This window comes from Chinchilla lanigera, unplaced genomic scaffold (genome assembly GCF_000276665.1).
Source record: "Chinchilla lanigera isolate Chin_1 unplaced genomic scaffold, ChiLan1.0 scaffold00001, whole genome shotgun sequence".
Taxonomy (NCBI): Eukaryota; Metazoa; Chordata; class Mammalia; order Rodentia; family Chinchillidae; genus Chinchilla; species Chinchilla lanigera.
In genome coordinates, this window is record NW_004955402.1 from 47,796,161 (window position 1) to 47,817,418 (window position 21,258).

Here is a 21,258-nt window from a genome sequence, read left to right on the forward strand (position 1 = left end):
CTGGTTTTCCTTGTTATTTACTGCTCACTCAAGCAAAAGATGTTACTGAAGGGACTGAGGGGGGAAAGCTGCAAAATATGCTGATGTACCAAATAAGCTGCCAAGGTAATAAAAAAAAAGTAGTCAGGATTGCACAAGACCTTCTGATTTCCATCCCATCTAATCATTAGGGATTGTATTGCAAACTAATTTTCTTATCTCTTATCTCTAAGTCAGCTCCTTTGCCAAGGACTTAAGAACTCAATTTATCATCTCCCTTAACAGGTGCCTCGGCTGCCAGTGTGCCTGGGCTCTGGACCTACCCAACTGATTTAAAGCAAAATTGATCCTGACTCACAATATTTGTGCTTGGGTTTTAAATGCAAATGCCTAAATGCTGAAGTAACAGACAATGCAACACATTTCACACATATACAGCTTGTGTTCTCCCAATTGTTCCTGCTGGATGATAAACACTATCTCTCTAATCAATCAAAGGCATTATGCTGCAAAAGATCCTCTCTCACTCCCTCCTACAAGAGAAGGAAAAGACAGGTCAAAGGAAACTTTTGGATGTGTTTCTAGAATGCCGAAACTCAAAGCAGCCGACTACAGCATATATATTGTGGTTGGCCCACCTCAATCATTTCAATATTCTTATCAGTCCATTGACAGAATTACACTGACTGATTCTACACAAGAAAGACAAAAACAAATCAGAAAGTGTATTGAGCTTCTCAATAGGGAGGAGTGATCATGGCATCAGAAGCATCAGAACATGCAGAATGAAGGACATTAAAGAGGTTTTTACATTCTTGAGTCGTTAAAAGTAGAACTAAGTAGTGTGTTCTGAGTTTCAGTTTTGGGCTGGTTCAGAGTTATGCCTCTCAAGCAACTTGTCTACGATTTTTCTTTGCAGCCCAGGAATCTCTTCCTAACAAAATGTTCTGCTTCTTGACATTTTGTTTCTCAGTCATATTCAGAGCACCATAAGCATCTTTTTGTTTCTTTCCTTTGTTGCAAATTGATTGAAACTCATACTGATCTACAGTCATTGAACTGGTACATATCAGAGGTAATACAAATAGTGATTTTGCAAATGAGATGACCCCAATTTGGAAGGGTTTGACCACAGCCTACTTCTAAGACTTAGCAGCAGCTGCTGCTTACCAAATCTGTGGTGTATGTTGTATATGGTCATTCAAGATTTGTTTTCTAGGAACCTCTTCCGGCTCACATCTCTGCACCGTATTCATTTTATCTAAACTGCACTATGAGCAATTCAAGAAATCTATTATAAATGTATGATGGTTAACCGATCCTGTCAATCTGAGTAAGAAATGCCCAACTAAATTGAATGAGCATAGTTCTGGGTGTGGCTGAATGAGTTTACTGAAGACAGAAGACCCAGCCTCCTCTGGGACACTATAGTGAGCTCCGGACCTTCGACTGTATCCTTTTGCACTCTTCCACATCTGACTCTGTGGGTGGCCACTGTAAGCCAATCTTGTAAACTCTTGTAAATCTTGTATTTGTGTATCTGCATTAAGTCTCTTCTCTAGTAAGCACTGACTGATACAGTACATCTCCTCCGAGTCCTGGCAATTTTTCTTTCTCTGTGTTGCCTTTTCTCATCAAACTCTTCTCACACTTTCCTAAACTTTATACATCTTTTCATTCGCCTCTTAAATGTCATTTTCTCTAGGAAACCTTCCTGGACATAGAACTGGAATAAGTATATTATCTCTTATGCTTAACCATTCTTTTAAAATCAGAATCATTATCACATGGTTTTGTAATAGTACTGTTTTCCTACAATATGAATTTGGAGGGCAGAGAACTATTTTATAATTATTGAGTTCCTCGACCCATAACAGCAGCACAGTATTAGGCAGTATAAAACATGTTTTATAAATGGTCCGTGTGCATATTAACACTGATATGCCTGTGCACAAAGAGGATTTAACCAGAACGATGGTGATGATCCCTACCGCATGTCACAGTGTGTGAACAACTTCAGGAAGGGCTAGCTCAAGGAAGTTAATTTTCACATATACTGGTAAGTGCATTTTAAAAAAAAATCTGTTTTATAGCTATAAATCCAGAAAATACAAATTCAATGAAACCAAAGTGTCTAAGATTAGATGATAAATGGTAACAATATATTTAGATATTTTTGGTAGAGAAACACAATTAATTTAGTTGTTCGGAGATGAGAAGACACTGTCAGTTTTGGACCTGCTAATGACCGTACAAGAACACAATTTAGGATTCTACAAGGGGGCACTGTCTTTATGCTATCTTTATCCTTCCATGCCCCTTGTATCTAATTTTTCTGTTCATGAATGTGGACACAGGTCTCCATTTTTGAAAATGTGAAGGTAGCTTTCCAAATCTGCCACAGTTATATTTTCCTATGCTAGCCTAGCATGGATGAAGACAGTCTGGAACCAGTGACCTCAGAGTGAGGAAAGCACAGCTGCTACCAGGCCTTGGGCATTGTCCTGGCTCAGGACAATGAAAAATTCATTAGCATTGCCACTGGCTGGGGAACATCCTTCTACTGATTACTTGCTTTTATCCACCCATTTATCTTCTTTAAAGATTTTGTTTCCTTTCAAATACTTGTCTCCAATTTTCCTATTTAAAGCTATGTTCTCCCCTGACTTTGAGGTTTTAGACACACTTTTCTACCCATACCAATGCTGACCACAAATCCCCAGTATAAAGTTTAAAGCCTAAAGTTACTCTCACTACTGAGACATAACTAAATGTTACAAGGTTTGGTCTTGACATCAACAGCAGTGTACAGACTAATGGAAATTAGGCTCTGGTTAACTATTGTGACACTACACTGGAGACTATTTTTATGGAAGATAATTTTCAGTCTTCCCTTGCCAAGAACAGGTTTCAATTTACACAGTTAAACTTCTAAATTGATTAAAGTTATTTGGCATGTTCATGTTTGACTACTCACATGTAAAATTACATATACATATATTCCATAGCCAGTGTAGATTTTATTTTCATTTCTTCAAATTATATCTCAATGATGTTGAGGTGAAAAGAATGACTGTTGCTTTGTTATGTGTGCTTCAGTTTTTAATTGTGATTATCATGATTATTACGGTTTTGGTGCCACTTTTTGTCATTCACTGAGTTTCTAACCTTAAAATTTCAATAGTGATTAATGTATCAGCAGAAAATTACTACCTGGTAATATCTGAGCTCATTCTTCATAACTTTTTTCTGAAGATGGGAACCACGCTGCCAGTATGTGATGTGCTACAAGGATTTTGAAAAATCATGGCAAGTTAATTAAGTTTCTTGACTAATTTCCCTAATTGCCTAGGGCATTTGTCATTCAGACCTATTGCTCAATATATGTCTACATTTCCCAAGTATTTTCTCACTTATTCTTTGTAAACAGCAATTTTTACAAAGTCTTCATTAGTCCCTAATTGTTCATATTTGTCTTCTTCATTATACCTGCTAAAGACCAATTTTTAAAATGAGTTCATGTTCTCTGCTATTTTAGAGGTTTTATTACATCTTATCTCCTGTGTTTATTACAGGATTTAAATTATTCCAGTATATTTCGTCTTTGGTTTTAGGAAGAGCTAAAATATCCTTTCTATGTGTTTAGTATAATCCATACTAAAATTAAGCATTTCCAGAATGAAGACTATTTCTTTTTCTTTTTCAAAAGTGTTATGCAGTAACATTCCATCTACAACCCGTTAAATATGGAATGCATTAAATGAGTTTGGCTGATGAAGCCTGTAACTCACTCAGCATTCATTTTAAACATATCTTGATACCCATCAAATCAACATGGTTTATTCTAGTTTCCACACCAGAAGTCTCTTTCATTGCTCTGCTCAGAAAATCCAGTCCTGTATCACAACCTCTTAATTTCTTAAATGTTGTTTAGATGATTTTTATCTTTATAGAACTATTTTAGTCCTTTGTGTTTTAGATTTTTTTATCTGTAACTTCAGTCTCTTGTCTTCTTTCTTTTTTAAATTGACACCTAAAATTGTACATTCTACAGGATAATATGAAATGTTTAAAATCCTTTCTTCAAGCTTTTTGGAAATATTCACTACATTATAATTACCTATAGTCACACTACTGTGCAAAAAGGACACCAGTCTTTTTCTTAAAGATAAACTCACACCACACACATACACACAACTTGAACCCAGGGTCTTCATGCCAAGCTACACTCCCAGTTGTTTTTTATTTATTGAGACCGGGTCTCGCTAAGTTTCCCAGGTGGGACTTGAACCTCAGTCTCCCAGAGTGCTAGGATTACAGGCCTGGAACACAGTGAGGGGCAGCAGAGCTTCTGTCTGTGGCTATCTGTTAAATGAAATACCTGTATCCACATGAATTCTAACATGAAATAAAGTGTTTTAGATTTATTAGATATCTACAAACTTTGTTTGAGTACTTCACCTCGTACGACCTGTAATCGAGGGGGCCGGGTCCAAACACGCGAGTCTGCTTTTCACACCCGGTCAGGGACCCAGCGGGGCCTGCGATGGCGCCAGGGTCGGTGAGGAGCACCAGGGGTCCGGGAGACACTGCACACGCGCATTCAGCAGAGGGTCCTTGTCCCGGGTTGATTCTTAACTCCCATTCCCCGCGGGCAAGGCGTGTGGGCCCCGGGCGCCGCTCACCGGACTCCACGCCCGGCCTGACGGCTCCGCGCCGCGCCAGGCGTCCCCCTCCCGGGTCCGGGTTCACCCTTTTCCGCCCGGGGCAAAGGCGCCTCCGACGCGGCCGGTGGTGCCGCAGCGAACTCCGTCCGGGCGGCGCGGGCTCGCGGCTCCTGGCTTCCGCAGCGCGCTCCAACCCCCGCCCGCCCACAGCCCCCGCGGGCCGCGTCCTCCAGCTCCTCCATCTGGCCGCGCAGATTCCGCTTCCCTCACAGCTTCTCTCAGAACTGACAGTTTCCCTCAAAACAAACCCCACAGCCCAACGCTACACACAAAGCAAACAAACAAGCAGAGCCATTACTGTTCTCCACAGCCCGCCTGCAAAGGCGCTGGCCAGGCCCGGCCTCGCTCCTGCGCTGCAGAGGCTCCGGGTGCCTCGCCGGGCCGGGCGCTGCACCTCGCGGCCTTGTTGGCCATCCCTGCACATATGCTCTCAGCAGCTGCTCGGGACACAGGGCTTATTAAAAACCCCCTCTCCATATGCTACCTTTCCGTGTTACCATCACCTCTGACCACCCTCAGTCCCAGCCCCTAAGCCTGGCTCAGTCCCAAGGACACTTGTAGTCACAGGGTCTCAACTTGGACGTCCAGGGCAAGCGAGGCCTCTCCACCAAGGCTGGGTTTCTGCCCCTCCCTCGTGTCCCCTGTGGTGGCTCTTGCCATTCTCTCCCTTCTGTGCAGGAGCTGAAGCTGTGGTGTCTAGAGCAGTGGTCAATTGACATCGATTTCCTTGTGAGATGTTTTCCTTCCTCAGTCTTGTGTCTGTGCCCAGACTGCAGTGTCTCCCCGCCATTCTCCTCACATATTGCAGGCAATGAAGTTCCTCAAACTCAGAGGGCTCAGGATGGTCTGATGGTTTCTACTGAGTGGTTATTGTCTGGCGTTCCTGTGCACTTTTTCAGTTTGCTCCCAGAATGTAGACATGGGAATGCTGGACGTTCCTCCAATCACTTATGTCACTTTACAACCATTTGTGCCATTTCAGAGTTATTTAGACCGGGAGCTCAAAATCTACACGTGGAGATGGTGGCTCTCATTGCCCTCATTCTAGGGTGTGTGGTTTTCACTACTATGCTGATCTAGGTCACCTGTTCCTGGGGTCAGTGCTTCAGGTCTCTGCTTTTCATCCAGAATCTGAGCAATTCATTGGAGGGTTGTCCTTCCCTGAGGCGGGGAATGACTGTGTGTAGCCTATGAAATTCTAAACACCTATGTGACAACAAATCTTAAGCCAGGAGTGGTGGAGAGGGATACTTTTTTGAGTGCTATTAATATCTTATAATGGCTGGTAGATGCATTATTTCCATAGATACCACAGGGTAGAAAGTAGGTTAAGAACTCTTTTATGTACATACTAGATATTAATGCTGTTCCAAAGCAGGGAAAGATTATTAACAAACACTAAAGTGGTACAAGATGCTGAGGTTAATGCTTGTGAGAATCAGAATATAATGGAGAAGGCAGGAAATTCTTCATAGAAAGTAGAACCTGCTCTGGATGGTACAAGAAAATGTACAAGAATTATTCCTAAAATATATTGGCTTGGAAAAGTATATACGTCAGTTAGATATGAGGATGTGTGAGATCTAACAGGCTGTTGCAATTGGCTGTATTTTGACTGCCAGCAGCCCTAGCCTTCTCTCATCCATATACTAACAGCATCACGTCACTATCACTAGAAAATCCCAACCTCATCAGGGGACAATGAGGGGAGCCAAAACTGACTTCTTAAACCCATAAGGGCCCTGGTGCACATCTCCCACCACTGTCTTTCTCTACGTTGCCTTGAGGAAAGTTTAGCTTTGGGTACAATCTGTGGCTCATGGCCAAATTCATTCCAGTTCAGTCATGCTGGCACCTTGGGCTTGCCTCAAGGAATCGCTGTGTGTCTGTAAGCCAAAGGCATTGAGCTTCAGCTCAGTAGCACTGGAAACTCATGCCTATATTGGAATGCAGTGACAATATTTGAGTATCACACTGAGAACAAAAGGTCACTCTTTTTCTCCCACATCTAGAGCTGTTTCTAGGCCAGAAATTATAAAGAGTCCTTCAGTCACTGTAACACCTAACACTGCCAACAAAATGTGCCAGCAGTGAAAGCTATAATCGAAAAGCAGGTGATCCTCGGACACTGAGTATACTTTTCATTTCCTTTCCTTGACAGGAAGCCAGACAAAGTAACGCTTTGGATTTGATGGAAGTCTAATGAAGAAAGGAAGACATTTTCTAAAAGAGGGAATTGAAGTTCAGATAAATTTAATCTGAATGGTGAAAGGGCTGACACTTTACTGTATTCCTCAGGACATAACAATGGCAACATCACCAAAGTAATTTTGTTCCTCATATTTTTCTTACTGTGTGGTACTTGCCAAAAAAATCAAATTATGCTATAACTCATGAGATTTTTTATTTTAATACTTTGTACTGGCATGTTCACATCATCAGTGTAAATTTACATTCACGTAAACCTGCCTTACCAAAGTCTTTATTCATCTAGATTATCAAATGAAATTGATAGTTCTCCTTTTCTCACCAATCACAGAAAGAGAAAGTGCTGAAATGAAACCGTGACGTGTTAGTCATTGCTGTGGATTCCCTCAGAGCTCAGTGTTTCTCTGCTTCTTGGCTCTGCCCTCCACTGGGTAGCCTTTCTTCTCTTCTGCTAATCCCCAACAGTTCTAGATTCATGTGTTCTCATGGTAAAGCCTACAGATCTGAGAACATGCTTCTTTTCCAACAGTCCTAGAAAAAAAAATCCCATGTAGTTAAATAACCATGACTAGGTCATATACCCACCCTTAAGCCCAGCAGCATTAAGTGGTAAATTCTCTGCTCTGATGATTTGGACCTGAATCACTCACCATAGCACAGAAGACTAACAGTGAGATAGGTTTGACTTATGTCTATTTTCTAGGCTTCTCTATCTTTAACAATTAACTAATAATAAGACACATCTGATGCAGTTCTTACAAGATTTAAGATGAGGGACAATAGCCTGGGATATAGCTCAGCAACACTGCGCCTGCCTGGCAAGCTCGAGGTCCTGAATTCCATCCCCAGTACTCACATAAAAAAATAAATAAATAAAATGAGGGACACATGGGAGAACCTTGAAAGTTATAAAACAATTAAAAATGTTTAATAGGTGTTGACCTTGGAATCCTTTCCAAAATACTTGGGAGAATTTCATTCACTCAGTTTTGGAATGGCAGCAATCTCTATAATACTGGGTGAAAAGATTTGTGAAAATCATCTCTTGAATCTAGAATGAGTCGCTTTCCCACCTCTTCTTATTTCCCTCTATTTATGTGAGAATAAAGAAATGGGAGTGGAAATTTCCCCTGCTGTTTACATTGGGGAAATTGGACAGTGGTATAATAAAAAGGGGAAACTCCTAGGAAAAGGGTTCATTATTCCCAGCTTCTCCCTGACAACCATATGCAGTATTCGCCTAGTCCTGATATTTTTATTCCATATCACTGCTACATGTGGATTTAAGAAGTAAAATTTTTCAAAACAAAATATAACTGAAACTAACCATAATAAGGAGAAGTAAGAACTCCGAAGTTAAAAACCAGTCACTGAGCATCAACCTTGGAGGCCAGCAGCTGGCTTTGATGATCCCAGCTCTGTTTGCTCTGCCCCAGGCTGGGAATGAGGAGGCTTTTGAAAACTTCTCTTCATACTAGGCACATCTGTCTGCCTGAGGGCCCCGTGGCCTGGGGAAGCAGCTCTGACAGGCTCTTCTTATCCTGCTCAGTAGTAGAAGGGGATGCCTTTTAGTTGCCTCTGGAGAAGACCTGTCATGGAGGTTTGTACCCCCTGTATGGCTGCCTTGATAGGAACATTTTTGACTGTTCATTTGAAATTGAGATGCATTCATGACAAGTATCTTTCATGTGCAGGTGAATGGCAAAGCAGATGGACCCCACAGAAATGAAGATTTGTTTTTCATGTGATGTCTTTAGCAATTAAGTGTGAAGGAAAGCCTCAAGGAAGAGGGTGTAAAGAGAAGGGGACTGTGATTTCTTTCTCTCCTGCACCCCTCCCATAGAACAGAGGACAAATTAATTTCTATGCTAATCTGTGTGAGAAAATGCAAGATGAGGGGCACGGACTTCAGGGTACAGGAAAGGTAGCACACAAAACAGGGAACAAGTAGCATACTGCTAACTTGCTCTATGACCTTGTTACATGCCTTCAGGATCTGGTGTCACTTTCCATACAGATAAATGATAAGATTTGATTAGACAATTGCTAAATCCCCTTCCAGCAATGATATTTTATATGTCCTTTACTTGGAGCTCAGTGTTCTCTTTATCGTCACCATTAACATGTGCTGCACATTGTACTATCACCATTGCACACATGATCCCATTGTTATACTCATTTAAACCTATCAAAGCCCTTGCCATTATTATTATTTTACAAATCAGGATAATGGATCACAGAGAAGTTACACAACTCACTCCTCTGCTTAGTTGTGAAAGGAAAAGCCAGAGTATAGAGCCAAGATTCTTTTGACTCCAACTCTGTGATACTTACCTACAGGAAGTCAATGTCTCTGCTGATGAGAGATTAATGTGTCAAATCCGTGTGTTAATTTATGCCAGTCTTTAAATCAAATAAGTCAAATGAACTCATTATAGTTTAGAACTAGGAAACTCTGGCTTCCTTAATGATGTCTATTTGCTTATCTGACAAAAAGTATCTTTTTGTCATAGAGAATTGTATTATATTAGTCCATAATTTGATGAGTTAAAAGATATGAAGTAAGAAGTGTGTGGAAACTAAGTGACACATTGTTAGTAATCAACAACCCATAGTTCTGTTCTACCTTCCAGGTTGAACAAAGCTAAGACCTTAAAAGATGCTATCCCTTTGATATATCCTCCGAGCCATTCCAATTGGGTTTCTAATAATCTCATTAGGATTTGTGAATGAAAGCCTTATGAATAGAAACAAATTCAGTCTGAAATCAGATATGGTCTAGACAAAGCTCTCAAATCAGTGACAATCTTCGGAGGGTTTGTATTTAGTCACTAAAACCCCGGAGGGTGCAACTGGAATTTGTGGGAAGAAACCAGAGATGACAGCTCGATAAAATAGCAAACTTTCTAATGTAAGCTGTTCTAAGAGGAATAAATGAACTTAGGAAACCGAATCTTCTGTCACCGTAAGTCTTCAGGTTGCACAGGGAAGAAAATTGTCTGCTGTTGAATGGGGCTACTCCCAAGGCTTTTGATCCATAGAGAGGCTGTGAATTTTCTAAGATTTTAGTAGATTCTGTGCAAGAGCCAGATACCTCAGCATGCATTTTTATTTATTAACCCATTTGCTTCACTTTTCTTTTCAGTAATTATATCAGTCCTTGGTCTGAGCACTAGGGATATGAGAAAAGTAAAATATAGTTCTTCCTCTTAATTGAGCTAATAGCATAACAGGGGAGACACTCATGTAAAATGAAAACAAAAATCAATGAAATATGACTGGTGTTATATAAGATTGTATAGGGTATGATAGAGTGCAAACATGAATTTAAGATTTAACAATGAAGGTGGTGTAGTGTAATAGGAAATGTTGAGCTTAGCCTGAGACAGAGAAAGGTGTATAAAACAGTACCAAACAATAGTATTTCATAGTAATACCCCACTGGCCCATGGATATCCTTGAATTTAATTTCTGCAGGTAGAAGCAAAATGTGTCTATCTTCAAAATGATACAGTTTTGGAGATGCAAAGTATAATTCTCAAATAACTACTCTTAATGTAATGCATTCTTTAAAAAGATCTAATAAACTCCCATCACAGAATCTGAGTAAGTAGTGTTATGACCTCCTTCAAATGTGATAAGAAAGAAAAGCCTTCACAGGTAAACTCTGTTCCTCTACTTCATTAACTTTTGAGAAACGCTTTCTCCCTTTTTTTATATTTTGAGACTATTCAGAGAGACTTATTCTTGTTTATTTAGTGTCCATTACTCTCAGGGTGAAGCCAAGGGCTAAAGGTTAATTACAAGAAACTACTTAGCACCCCAACTATTTTTATTCATACATGTACAAGGTCAGGTCCACACTGAAACCCTCATTGTCCCATGAACCTATCAGTTACTGTTAGAAGTCCAAAGCATGTTTGCTTTCTGTTTCTTCTCCCTAAAATATCCTCCACAAGCTCCTCACCTGCTTATTGACTAAAGCATAGAAGAAGCTTCACTTTTTGAATATTCCCACACTCTTCTAGAAGACACTAGTAATTATTCTAATTTCTATATTCCATGGTTCTGCTCACCTCTGTGTCTTGGGTTTGTATTATGTTATGTTCAGATATGTTTTTATATTATTTCTGGCTTTTCTACTCAGTTTTTAATCTCCTGGCAGACTGAGATTAAAGCATTAATTTGTATATCTCTATCGTCTAGTACAATATCTGAAAATATGTGTTCAACATATAGTAAGTTAGATATATTTGTGAAGTTAGTGAAATCCTCCCTATACTTTCACATTATCTTTTTGTCACAGAAAACACCATTTAATAGCCTTACTATGTAATCATAGAAAGATTGTGGGTGTAATAATCAAGATACTTGAACTTGTTGCAATACGTGTTGTATACTTGTTGAACAAGCTTCCAAACGTGCATTAATTTGAAAAATAAAACAGGAAATACTTCACATTCATACCTTTAATGTTGAAGGAGATAATTCTGAAGGGTTCCATCAACTCAAAAATTCTACAGTCCTTGAAAGTGGCCCATCATACAGTAATAATGTTTAATCAGTGCTACTGAATGCTATAGAACAAAGGATGGAAGTGGAGCCAGCAGACCTAGATTTGCATTTCAACCTACAACTGACTTGTTGTGGGACACTGGGTAAATCACTGAGTAGCTAATCTTTAGTAATCTTAAAAGTGGGAATAAAATTGTGTTTGGGACAACTATGAACATGTATAAAGATAACTCATTTGAGAGAAAGTTTTAAATTTAATTATTAAATTAAGTAGGCATCTGCCCATAGTTACTGATTATGCCATGTCAGCTAAGGCCAAGACAACCTTGTCTTTTTGACTGCTGTGGGAGAAAATGCACTATTGTTCTACTGCTGTAGTTTCCTGAGCACCTTCCCTTCTTCCAGAGTAAAAATTAGGAAATTAAAATTTACAATCTTAAATTTGGTCAGTGATTCCCTTGATGCCAAACTTCCAATGGCTTCTATTTATTTTGAATTTAGAATAGAGGCCCAGCTCCTTGGATGGTTTACAAGAACTTGTGTAGTCTGACACCACAACATCCTTCCTGCTCATTCCCATCTCCATACTCCAGGTCTGCACCCTACTTGTTTCTCACTGAGTGAGCTCATCCTGCATTGTGTCTTTCTGCTTGCTGTGCCCTTGGATCTTCCTCTACCTGAGTTCCTCTCATTGTTCTTCTCTCTACAAACGTCAGTGGAAGGCCTTGTTTGTGCCATATCTCTCTTCACCTCTATGAATGCTGTATCTCTATCCATAGGTACATTATTAATGCATACAAAGACATTAAACTTTAGAATAAGGGCCTGTGTGTTGTTTTAGGACCAAATTCGGAAAGACTGGCACTATTGTATCTCTTTTACATAAAAAAGTACACTTTTTCCAGGTTTGCCGGAAGAAATTTTTTTAATGTGGCTGCCACTGGATCACTGAGAATTATTCAAGAGGAGTGGTAGAAATTCAGACTTTTTTTTTACTCTGTAAAGCACAGGATATGGGATAGATTAATAACTCAGGCATAAAAGGAATATGGCACCTGGGCTGCATTCTCCAAAAGCCATGCCAAAACAAAATAAAACCATTGATTTGTAGTCACCAGATTTTACCTGTAAACAAAATTTTATGTCAGAAACCATCAGCAACAAATGGAGGGAAATAACTGGTAGATACATTTCAGTAATGATAACCATGTGTGGATGGGTAGGTATGAATTAACCAGTGGTTATGGCAAATGCTTAAAATAAGTTCTACTGGTCACACATCAGTATCCAGCTTTCTAGTTTTATTTGTAGCTGCTAGAATTAAGAAGCAGTGTAGGTGCTTTTTAAGTGAGGGGTGGCTGGGTGGAAGGAAGGAGCACACCAGTAATTTTGATGTTACCTGTCCTAGTCTCATTGGTGCCATAGAAAGATCTTACTCCATATTCAAACCAACTTAAAAAATATTTCTTGTGTTTGTAATTGTGCACACATAATTATATAAATCTTTAAAAGCAAGCAAAAAGGTAAATCTGTAAAAATCACTGCTAGAGGTCAGTACAGTAAACAATTTTTTCCATGGTTTAAACTCAAAAGGCTCCCTATGAATGAAAGATCTGAGCTCCAGTGATAGGATTAGATGAGCTCCTGAAAATAGCAGCCTTTTCTTTATTTCTGAAGCATTTAAAGCCTGGTGAGACTCACACAATGTACCCCTGAAACTAGAAAACCATGAGCACTGTCCATTCTGTAGATGAAGGGATGAGAATGTAGGTCATATTACATGAAAGCAGACAATGGCCTGATGAGTGGCCCAGTGAACAGAAGCCTGAGCTGTTTTTCCCTAACACACAGCTACTGTTACTACAACTGTGAAGATTTCCTTTTTAGGAGTCCATGTGAGTATAGTTTGATGAGAAATATGTCAGAAAGTAGCCATAAGTATAAAGAATATTTTCTTGATGTACTATAAAATAAAGAAAATATCCCTATCTTCACTAATAACTGTTGCTTTATAAATTTCTGATAGTCACATTCTTATAATTGTTGAGTATTCTTTGTAATGAATTACACTCAGTCAAATTGTTGTCTAACTCTTGCTCTTTTCTGGGGGTGTGCCTTTTGGGTTAGAAAGACAAGAACACTTCAGAACTTGTTCTTGAAGAGGATAACAATTAAAACTGTTGGGCTTGATATTTTTTCAAGCCTTGAAGTTTGCACAGGTTTTGTTGAAATGAGTAGCAATATATTGTCCTCGTTTGGAAATATTGGCAGGATTGCAGAGTGGTACAGATTTGGTCTCCCCCATGGCCTCATTAGTATTCTAGTCATTTTATTATCTCTATGTAAGGCAAAGCAGTGTTACCACCCTTGGCTTATTTTAATCTTTTTCATAACTAACTAAACCTACAAACATACCATTTACTCTTAACCCATAAATCTTGAATGTTTTACAATCCATAATAGTTCAGAAATAAAACATGAGAGTTGTCATCTTAGACTGTGCCCAGTTCATAATATTTTCTAAAGCTTTAAAAACTGTTCATGAGGTTTTAGAATATTAAACTGGCTTATTTTCAAAAGCACAAAGTTTGATGTTTTTATTGAAAGTCTCTTAAATACCAAAAAAATAGTTCAACTCAAACACAGACTCTACAAATTTATTACTGTATATCAAATTGTGAATGCCAGTAGTGCAGACAGGTAATATATATGACAAATAATTATTCTCCCTTTCTCCAAGGAAGTGAAAAATCACTGAGAAATACAGTCAATAAACATTTAATGAATATCCACTTCAAAAGATCATTATTGGAAGAACAACAATAAATACCAGACAGTCATTATAAAAAGGTCACTTCAAGTAATCATATGTGTGCCCACAACAACTATAAGTTATTCATTTGTATAACACTTACTGAGTACCTGAGGGGTACCAGACACTGGGACCAACACTGGCAAATCAACACAGCAACAGTGATACTACTAGCAATGACAGCAGATGTCATTTGTCAAGAGCCCTGTTTTGTGTCTGACAATGTGTCAAGAATTATCAATTTTGTTTTATTCCTACTTTAATTAAATAACAGAAGACTAGAAAAAATAAGTCTACAAAACAAGTGTTTGCATGTGCTTTCAGAGTATGCAGCTAAAATCTGATGTGTTGGCTCAAAGATTTTCTACTGTATCATACTACTCCTCATACAAAGATGTAGAAGACAAACATGCTTTTCTTTAAAAGTCAGTTTGTGAGCAGGAGGAGGAACATAAATAGGTATGAAACAAAATGATACTGTGTATGATGCAGGGATATGTATAACATAATAAGATCTATGGGGGAAGGAGTTTCTAACTGCCTGATGCGGTCCAGTTATAAAGGAAATAATGCATTCTCTGAGTTGAGGTGTGAGTATGAGTTCACTTTATAATCACAGGCAGAGAAATGTGCAGGGAGAAAGGAAAGCAAAAGGTCATTGCATGAGCGGAAGTGGACAAGGTTTTAGTCAGCCCTTGAAAACAAGGTATTTCTAGGATGGAAAGGAAATTAAGCTGGAACAGGCTGCCCGAGGGCATGAAGAAGACAAGGTATGTCTCGCTAGTACGTTTGCACTTTTTAAGCAGTGAAGAGAAATTAAATGTGAGTATTGCCTCAGTTAAGTTTTACTAAACAAATGGTCATCTTAGAGGCTGCATGGAGAATGAATAAAAGCAAGGAGAGCAGATGCAAACATTCTAAGCAAGAACGGGTGAGACACCTAACAGATGGTCACATGCAGGAAGAGTGGGGCAGGCTGGAGAATATTCATCAGGAGAAATGAAAGAGCCCTACCGAAAACACAGCCATGGGAGTATTTGTCCATTGACTTGAACTACAGTGGCTCAGTGTAAGGTAGTGATATCAGAAATGGAAGTTTAGAGATGGGTAATGTGATGATTAGTCTTGGTTGCAACTTGACTGGCTTGAGAGGTGACTAGAAGACTAATGAAGTACGCTTCTGGGTGTGTCTGGGTGGGTCATGGGGTTGAGAGCCTGGGCACTGTTTCCGGGTTCCTGGAACCTTCCACTCTGTCTCCTCCCTTGCTCTTTGCTTTCCAAGTGCCATGAGTTGAGCACCTTCCTCTGCCATTGTGTTTCTTCTTTGGGTCCAGCCAGCCACTTATCAATCCTCTGATACCATGAGACAAAATAAATCTCTCCTCTTCTAAGTTGCAGATGCCAGGTATTTTGTCCTAGTGATGGAAATCTGACTTGTAAAGGTAGGATAATAAATTCACTTTTAAATATTCTGAATTTCAGAGACTGTGGTACATACATCATAAATTGATACATTCAGTAATAATTAGTAACCCATGGATGTCTGCAAAGGAGAAAAAGTTCTGAGCCATTAGAAGCAGTAGGGGAGTCACCCTCTGGCTCTAGTGTGTGCTAGGAGGTATCGAGAGGTCAGGGGTCAACTCCAATTTACAAAGGGGAAATAAATATGCAAACTATGTGGCATAAAAAGAAGGACCCAATAGGAAGGAGGATGTTCAGTCCAAAAGATTTTGAGCAGTGTCCATATGTTTTTATTCTGTTGAGGTGTGAACTTGTGAAGGTGAAGAAAATATAGCTCTGTCCTGAAGGAAATCATTGTGTAGCGTAGTGGTGAGGGAGAAGTGATTCCCCAGGGGTGGAGGTCAAGAGTAGGTACAGTCACAGAAAACCGGATTGAAAAATATGCATGATTTGCCTTTGCCTTATTCTGTTTGGATGGCTATAAAAGAATGCCACAGATTGGTGGATAAAACCACATTTATTTCTCATGGTTCAGGAGGCTCAAGGCTGAGACCAGGATGGTAGCATAGTCAGGTTCCTTTTAGAGAGATTCAGAGATTTCTTCTTGTAGCGTGATTCCAGAGCATAGATCTAGTGATGTCTTCTTCTCCTCATGAGTGCATCCTAGGAAGTAATGACTCCCTGCAGAAGATGGGTGGTAGGTTTACTAGTGGTTCTATAATAGGCATGAAAGTGCTTGTTGTGGAGTTCCCTGGCTGTGACCATGTCTATGTATGTGCAGCATCACTTTAGGTCAGTCTCTACCAACCCCATGAGACATGGAGAAGTTATTAAGGGACCAATGTGAATGTGAAAGTAACCCTTCTATGCTGTGAGTGAGAAGGGGGGCTTCAATCCACCTGAACACATTACATCCTTCTAAGAGTGTAGTGCTACAGTGGTTGCTGCTACTTAAGGTCTGCTGGATCACTTGACAAAATGGTATCAGGGGAGGGGAGACCAATTATGCAATGGGTTTGAAAATGGAAAAAGATCTTGCTGAATGTGAAGGATAAAGTAGGAGAGAGTAATTATCTAAAAGTAGTATGGTATGGGAAGAATTTTTGGAAGTGGTGATACTTACACTCAGTGCTAACTGATTTCAATGATACAAGGCTAAATGATTAAAATGATGGGAGCTTCTTCAGCATAGATGAGTAAATAATAGATGTGCATGTGGGAACTGTAAGGTAAGAGACAGCTGGGTGAAGAAGAGGTTGGGGCATCCTAGGGAAGGGGGATGTGCTCATTTCACAGGCATGAAGCTCAATGAAATGACGCTGGAAAGCGCTCCCACGAGGCCAGCATCGAAACAGCACACAGGTTGAGAGCACTGGACATTAATTGTAGTTTAAAAATGTTAAGTTAAACTTCAGAATGTTCTTTAGTTGACTAAAACGTGGAGCCTACAAGAGAATATGTCACTTGTTTTTGCGAAAGTTTTGATTGTACTCAAAAGTACATTTGAGACTCTGTTTCTGGAATTCTGACACTTCAACTGGGAGGTTCAGGGATTTATTGTAAAGATCAATCTGTGAGGTAGAGAACCACAATCTGAGCCAGGCCTAGAAAAGAGAATAAAATCAGGGTTAAACAGCTTTTTTTAGGAGTTGGGATCTTTATAGAGACAGAGACACGGTCAGGGGATACAAGTTTATAAAGGAGCTTTGAAGCCAAGCACTTTGAATGACTTAGAGCTGCTTTAGTAATAGAAAAGTTTTCTGTGTTATTTTTTGGCCTAGCATCAGCTCCAAGGAATTTTCCTTTCTTTTATTTTTTCCTTTATTTATTTAATTAGTAGGAATACAGTTCTTCCTTTCAAATTTTGATGTACTGTATTCTATGCCTCTCCTAATCAGAAAAGTCAACTATCTGCTTTGAATTTTTGTATGGCTTATATGAATGTCAAGTACACATATTAGAAATATTTTAGTTGTAAGTGAGGTTCACGTTTTCCTGAAAGAAAATACACACACACACACACACACACACACACACACACATATTTGGGTTTATTACCTTTACTGCAATACAATTATTTTCTTCATTTTATTCATCTTCTGGAAATGTCATTAGCAGAGAAAACTAAAAGCAAATGAAGATGTCCGGGGAAGCATATTGCCCTCAGTTTTCAAACTCTGAATAAATTATGCAACAAGGTTACTCTCCCAATTAGACAATGTCTTGGGACACAACCAGTCACTTTCTAAATACAGGCACATTTGAATTTTAAAATGTTAGTTTTGTAAAATGTGATACTTTTCCATCCTTGTTTGGGCTAAGGAGGAAATACTATAGGCCCATTGGAGTGTGGAAAGTAACATTACATCAGCCAGGCCAAGAGACTTTTGCAATCCAACTACAGATACACACAAATACACAAACACACACATACATAACATTCATATAATGCCTGTTTAATATTTTTCTTTGATCATTTTATTGTTGAATCATTGTTTGAATTTGTTACATTCAATGTTCTTAGTTTTGGGCTAGCAATAATCCCATTAGTGTACATTTTTTAGGAGAAAGGGGATGTAGTGGGAGAATCTTAATAGCTTTGGTCATTCTCAGGTTGGATGAACATGTGATATTTTGGAGATTTGAAATTTCTAAATATTTTAGCATTTAATTTCTCCTGAAAGACATCTACTCTCTGTAGACAATTAAGCAAACATAAATTTAAAAAAATTTGCAACTAAGCTCTAAATTTAATAATGAAAATACATGAATGTGTATATGTGTGTGTACATGTTTAAACTAAACACAAACTATAAACAAAGACTTTGACTTTTTCATTCAAAAACTTTTGTCCAGCTGCTTCTGTAACTTTAATGACTATTAAAATACATTATATACTTTCAAAATTACTTTTATTTTAATGTTATTTCTGGAAACATTTGCATTTTAGCAATATAAATGACAATGCCAGCTCAGGAATATGGAATACAGTATTAGTTTTTGTAAGAATGAATTGACTTCACCATGAAATAAGTTTTTCTTGGTATCAGCCCTGCAGAAATATATTGGTTATAGCTAAAATGTATGGCTGTGCTTATGCTAAAACATACAGACATTATAAAACTGTATATTGGTTTCAGTAACAATGTATTCTTTCCAATGGATTCATGTGGCTTTCAGCAAGAATGTATTGATTTCATTAAAATGTGCTCCTTGAGATAAACAAAAATTCAGTTAAAATGCATTGGTTTCTGTTAAAGTTCATTGACTGAAGTGAAGAACATTATGCTGTTATTGGGTAGCCTCAGGGTTTGGTAAGTATTGAACAGAGACGTATATATAAGTAATAATAAAGGCTGAGGGAAACAAAGACATTATAAACCATATAATGATGTAAATATTCAACAAGCATTATTAGATTGAATTTTCTCACAGGCTGTAGGAGTTGGCTCAGGTATTTTGCACAAAGCCACTTTGACCTCAGTGTATTCCAAATTCATAGGAAGTCTAGTAACTTTATGCACAGAAACTCCAGTTGGTCCCACTCTTAAATCATTCCCCCCGAGGGCATCAGGCCCATGAGGATGTTCTTCAGAACAGGTTTTGTGGGAATCTAAAATAATGTTATAACTCTGAAGTCTTTGGGAGTGAAGTTATGCATGTGGATGTCAACCTGTGTGTGTGTATGTGTGGACTCACATACTCAAAAGCTTTAATGACAAATTTTATTTATTAATGACAGGATGATTTAGATTTATAACTCTATGTGTACCATTTTGATGCTATATCTTTAAGGAATTTATTAATTATATTTAATATTCAAATTTATTGGCATAGAATGCTTTATAATATCATTGAATATTTTAAATTGTTTCATTCTCTATAGGAACTAGAAATTTATCAATTATAACCAAAATGTACCTGTGCAGAGGAATTGTCTGTTGAGCTACACTCGGGAACAGAGATCTCCCCTGTGATCTCCTGGCACTATGGTGTGGCAGTGGTCAGTGGGTTTCCACCTTGGCTGCACACTGGAATCATCAGTTGGAAGGTCCCATTCCAGATCAATTTAACTAGAATTGCTCAGTAATTCTCAAGTATAAGGAGGTTTTTAAAGGTTTCTTCAAGTGTTTCTAATATGCAATAAGATTTGTAAAGTATTGTACCAGTACCCAGAAATAGTGAGTTCATTTCTTACTTACCAGGGCAGGGAAAAATGATTTTACCTCTCTGAACAAACAACTTCATTTATAAAGTAGAAGGACTCAAGTATTGTAACCTCAAGGCTTTCTGAAATAAGGAAAGATGGTAAATATATGCCAAGAGAAGCAGCCAAGATATGAGACAGGTGTATATTCTGGGTTAGACGAAAGAGAGCCTATTTCATCAAAACCACTTAATCTTCTTCCTTCTAATGCTGTGATGGCCAAACAAAACATTTCCAGGGTAAACTTGTCTCTTGACTTTTATAAAATAGTCATCCCTGTTCCCTCTAGCTTCAGCACACTTCATACAATTAGACCCTTCCCACTAGCGAAATGGTGTCTGATTATTCAATGATATTTAGTCCTTTTTTATTTGCTTGAGAATTTGCAAGGTAAGCACACTCTAGATGAGGTGCCTAATACATTTTCAGGGAACTTTATTTTCACATTTTGTTCTCATTTAAGTCAGTTGTGTTCTAAGAAATTGAACAGAAATTTTAGAGTCTGGCAGGTATTTGGGTTCATGTCCTCTAACTTGGAAAGTGTATAAGGGCTTTGTCAAAGAAAAATTTCAGTGGGCACTTGTGAAAAATGGCAAGACAGACCTTATTTGACACTATTGCAATAAGACAGAAGTGTAACTCAAGTCCACTGCGACAAAAAGTGAGAGCATTTGTAAACTCTGGTGAGCGAGCAGAGAACCACAGCAGGGCAGTACAGAGACTTTGATTAATGTGATTGGGCCATTCGTATTTGCCAAGAGTCACTTAGTGTGGATAGGCTCAGATTCTCCTGTAAAAACTGGGATACGGTGCTGCTATCTGTTTTTATGATCAATTTTAAAGGGATGAAGATTCACATACAGAAGAGGCAGCGCAAGTTTTCTGAAGAAAGTTCTCTAAGAGAAAGGAGAGGTCTAGGGCCTATAGTTGGGAAGAAGCCTGTCCAAAGTTAATCTAGCTAAGGTGAATGTCAAGGCCACCTAGGGCAGCTTTTTAAAAGTAAAAAATGAAGGCAGTAGGTATTGAATTTCTCCTTTTATCTGTAGTCACATGGTTATGAGCAGTGCCTCAGACAAATACATCATTTTTCTTGTCTCACATTCAGAAGTTTTCCTCCTCTTTGAATGGTTGTCTTCTTTTGTTTATGCATTCTTTCATGCCGGAGAAGTACTTCAAATGCAGAGCCTTTTTTGATATTGTTATTGCAGTATATGGGTCAAAAGCAGATGTAAGCTCAATGGAGCCCTAGAAGTCTATGTTTATGAAAACTGTCACCAAGGCAATGCCATTTACTCTCTCCCCAAAGGGTTTTCCTTTAATATGAAGTCTCCAAGTGTAAGGTTTTGCTT

At 38.7% G+C, this 21,258-nt stretch overlaps 1 protein-coding gene across 1 annotated transcript in view; it reads right to left on the reverse strand.

Annotated features, from left to right (window-relative positions):
* Positions 1-2,709: 2,709 nt before the first annotated feature.
* LOC106147936 overlaps positions 2,710-21,258 on the reverse strand; it is a 110,105-nt gene continuing 91,556 nt past the window's right edge. Inside the window, exons 4-5 of the mRNA XM_013511463.1 lie at positions 4,441-4,968; positions 2,710-3,264 (exon numbers count right to left, since the gene is read on the reverse strand). Of these exons, the coding sequence (XP_013366917.1) occupies positions 3,175-3,264; positions 4,441-4,968 (618 nt within the window). The 3' untranslated portion in view covers positions 2,710-3,174. The remainder of the gene's footprint in view (positions 3,265-4,440; positions 4,969-21,258) is intronic.